The 4,204-nt window shown below is 48.2% G+C and overlaps 1 protein-coding gene across 1 annotated transcript in view; it reads right to left on the minus strand.

The window, feature by feature from the left end:
• The window catches only part of LOC110391220, a 4,169-nt gene extending 1,410 nt beyond the window's left edge, over window positions 1-2,759 (minus strand). The window contains exons 1-2 of the mRNA XM_021383026.1: window positions 2,634-2,759; window positions 1,719-2,550 (exon numbers count right to left, since the gene is read on the minus strand). Coding sequence (XP_021238701.1) covers window positions 1,719-2,550; window positions 2,634-2,746 — 945 coding nt within the window. The 5' untranslated portion in view covers window positions 2,747-2,759. The remainder of the gene's footprint in view (window positions 1-1,718; window positions 2,551-2,633) is intronic.
• Between the last annotated feature and the right edge of the window lie 1,445 nt (window positions 2,760-4,204).

Consider the following 4,204-nt stretch of genomic DNA (forward strand, 5'->3'; position numbering starts at 1 on the left):
CAATTCAGCTGGGAGGGCAGGATCAAATATACCCAGGGCCTGGGCTTGTTTAACAGCCAGTTTTGCCTGTTGGAAAGCCTCGTGTTCCGTTCTCCCCCAGTCCCACAGTTGCCCCTTCTTTGTGAGCCTATATAACAGCCTCAGCAGCTGCGCTAAATGAGGTATAAAGGAACGCCAATATCCCAATATACCCAAGAACTCCTGCAGCTGCTTTGGTGTTGTAGGGACTGGGAATGCCTGCACCTTATCTATGACAGCACTGGGTAGTACTTGGGTCTTTCCTGACCAAACTACCCCCAGGAATTTCACAGATAGGCCTTGACCCTGCACCTTCTAGGGGCTTATAGCCCATCCTTTTTCCTGCAGATAGGTAGTGAATGAATCTGCTGCCTGCCCCTACTGCCTCCAGTGAGTCAGATGTCAACACGAGATCATCAGTATAATGAGACAAGCTAACAGTGTTAGGTTTTTCCCAATTTGCCAGGTCACGCGCCACTAGGTTATGGCAGTATGTTGGTGAATGCACGTACCCCGTGGCAGGACCTGAAAGGTCCACTGCCTGCCACCCCATGGAAATGCGAACAGGTCTTGTGATTCTTCAGCAACTGGAATACCGAAGAATGGATTCGCCAAGTCTAGGACACAATGATAGGTTTTTATTTCCCTACTCAATGTGTCCATTAGGGAGGCAATATTAGGTACGGCTGCGTGAACAGGCGGCGTGACCTTATTTAATTCTCTATAGTCTACCGTCATTCTCCATGTGCCATCTGACTTCCGCACTGGCCATATGGGGGAATTATACGGGCTATGTGCAGGTCTTATGATCCCAGCTTTTTCTAATTCCTGCACAGTCCTTGATAGTTCATCTTGCCTCCCCGGGAGTCTATACTGCCGCACATTAGTGATCCGGCGCGGTTCCGGCAGGCGAACAGGCTCATGCTTCGCATGGCCTCTCAATATCGCCTGCACCGCCTTGATACTAATACACCTCTGTCGGAGTCTGAACTCTCCAACAGTTGTCTGGAGAGCCAGACCCCATAAAATGTCTATGCCCAAGATGTACTCTGGGACTGGGGCAATAGAGACCTTATACTCCCGGGGCGGGAGATGCCCAACCCCCAGTTTCAACCACGTCTGGGTAACTGGAATGGTCTGTCCCCCGAAGCCACCGATCATCGCTCTATCCCCATTAAACTTAGTCGGATCCCCATAAATAATTGACGTTTCCGCACCTGTGTCAACCAATGCCATAACCCTTTGTATGTTCTTTCGGGACCAAAAAATGGTCAGCTCAACATAGGGCCTCCGGTCCCACCTGGAGGCCCTAGTTACATGGGGACTAATATCCCCTATCAAGCCATGAATTGGGCGAGAGCCAAGTCTTTTTCCTCAGGCGGCTCGGGCATCGTAGCCCGAGTCACCTGGGGCGGCTTTTTCCTTTTATTAGGGACTATAAAGTCCTCTAAGTTCCAAGTATTTTCTGGTATTCGTTCAATAATTCGTACCCCTGTTCTTTTGGAGCTACTTTGAAATTTTTGATCGTCCCTCAGTTGTTTCCATAATTGAAGCAAAACATGATTAGGTTGGCGATCGATTTTAGCAAAAGCCACCCCTGCCCTTATGAGGTCATTAAACATCTGTTTACGGGATACCCGTATGGGGCCCAATCGGGGTGTCTGTGGGGCAGCTTTTCCAGTTTTAATTACTGGATATACCTCAGCCCCTTCCACTGTTCTAATATTATGCCTTGCTCTTAAGCGCTCCGTCTCCCCCAGATCAGCCACCAACTGGGCAGCCTGCTGAACAATGGCCTCTGAGGCCACCAAGGGGTTCAATATAGATAACAGCGTGCCGTAATGGTGGGAGGGTGCCTGCTGTAAAATTAGGTCCCTCATTCCAGCCGAGAATTTTACTAAGTCAGCACTTTCAAAGCCATCCTCATAAATGGCCTCTTTCATTCCTAGCTCACGAATATATGTTTGGAGGTCCTCCATGGAGGACCATAAACCTGCATGCACCGGAATATCGGTCTTATTAGGCCAAGTGATACGGCATGCCGCCATCAACCAATCCATTAAGGTATGATTCTCGTCATTGTGTTGCACGGTGGCATACAGCCTTTGTCTAAGGGCAGGGTGCGAAGTAATGGATGCGAGCTTGGAAACCTCTGGCCCACTGACCACAACACTCTCTGCCCCCATGTCCCATAATCGGAGTAACCAAGCCGGTACACTTTCCCTTGGTTTCTGCCGAAATCGTTGCACCAAATCCATTAATTCAGACACCGTATAGGGGCGAGCTGTTACATGGAGATGGGTTTGGGCAGGGGGCCATTGGTCAGGGGGCACCCCTGCTGGCCTGTCCTGTATCTTTTTTGTTTTTTGAGTCACTACAGGTCGGATCTCGAAGGGATCCACCTCAAGCGGGGCTTCGAGATCCGATCTAGAGATTTTCCCTGTTGGATTACCCAGGTCTACTGGTTCAGAGCCCTGAGTATTTTCCAATGCAATATTCCGTATTTTCTTTAAGGGGAAAGTTAGACTTGATTTTTTCCCTGTCAATAGGCCAAGCTCTTGCTCGAGTTTCTCAATNTATTCCGTATTTTCTTTAAGGGGAAAGTTAGACTTGATTTTTTCCCTGTCAATAGGCCAAGCTCTTGCTCGAGTTTCTCAATGCGATCACGCAGTAGCTGGTTCTCGTTTTCTAAAGTATTATTTGAAAGTTCTGCACGATTTAGAGCCATTAAGAGGGGCCATGCTACAGAGAATGCAGCCAGTCGGTGTTCCTTTGTAATCAGGATATTTTTATCTAATCCGTAAAAAAAAAAAAATCGCCATGCCAGACGATGATTGGGAAGTATTTCCACTATCCCGTAAGGGACCCCATTTTTCAGTTATGGCTGCCAGTTCATAAAAGGGTGAACCCAGAAATCCTGGGATGTGCCCCGGCAAGGTTTTATCTAGAGGGACGATGTTCTCCCCCTTGGCCCACTTAAAGACAATCAAAAAGAAAGCCATTTCAATATTTTGGTCTGCCTGCCTCACCAAATGAAGCGATCAGAAGGACTAACGCAATGGAAATAGCGTTACAGAAAGGTGGAAGGAAAATACAGCGCTCACCCGGATCGGAAGATTTGGGGCTCACAGGAAAAGGCTCCCACTCAAAGAGGGATCTCCAGGAAGAGAACCTTCCTCAGGGGCAGTCAGCCCTTCAGTGAGGCCTAAGAGGGGTGGAGCCAGGCTCCAGCCCTTCTGGTTGCACAGGTGAATTGCCTTCACCTGTGCTCCCAGGGCTGACTGGGTATTTCCTCCAGGTGCTCCATCAGTGGTTCAGGCCATGACTCAGCAGTTCCCATACACAACAGAAAGCAGATAAATGGATCACTGATGCAAGACTTTTAAAGTATGAAGGGATTTTGATCAGTTCCTCAAACTTAGAAATAGAAACCACCACCCTCCAGAACCCGGCACAATTTTTATATGGGGCACCCGTGGAAGAACTCACCCACGACTGTTTACGGACTATAGAAAATCAGGTGAAAATTAGGCCTGACCTAGACGAAGGAGAGTTAGACGAAGGGGAGAAGTTATTTGTAGATGGGTCCTCAAAACCCTGGAGGGAAAACGAAGATCAGGGTATGCCATAATCAATGGGCTAAACATGAAAATATTGGAATCAGGGTCCCTAAACCCCAGTTGGTCCACGCAAGCATGCCAACTCTATGCAGTCCTAAAAGCCCTCCAGTTACTGAAAGGAAACATTGGAACTATTTACACAGATGCTAGGTATGCTTATGGAGCGGTCCATACGTTTGGAAAAACTGGGGAGGAAAGAGGATTGATCAACTCCCAGGGGAAAGGATTAGTCCATGAGGCACTGATATCACAGACTTTGGAGGCCCTCAGGGGACCTGAGAAAATAGCAGTTGCTCATGTAAAGGGACGTCAGAGGGGGTCAGACCCCAAAATAAGGGGAAATAATTTGGCAGACGAGGAAGCAAAGAGGGCTGCCCTGATGCCTTTAGAAGTTAAACTGGCAAGCACAGATACTACTCCTCAAGAACCTGGACTTCGGTTCACAAATCAGGAAAAAGAGAAATTACCACAAATGGGGATAAAAGAAGAGAATGGGAAATGGAAGCTGCCCGATGGGAGAGAAATACTACCCAAAGCCGTTGCACTCAGGGTAATGAGGAGATATC

Source organism: Numida meleagris, unplaced genomic scaffold, assembly GCF_002078875.1.
Source record: "Numida meleagris isolate 19003 breed g44 Domestic line unplaced genomic scaffold, NumMel1.0 unplaced_Scaffold324, whole genome shotgun sequence".
NCBI classification, from domain to species: domain Eukaryota; kingdom Metazoa; phylum Chordata; class Aves; order Galliformes; family Numididae; genus Numida; species Numida meleagris.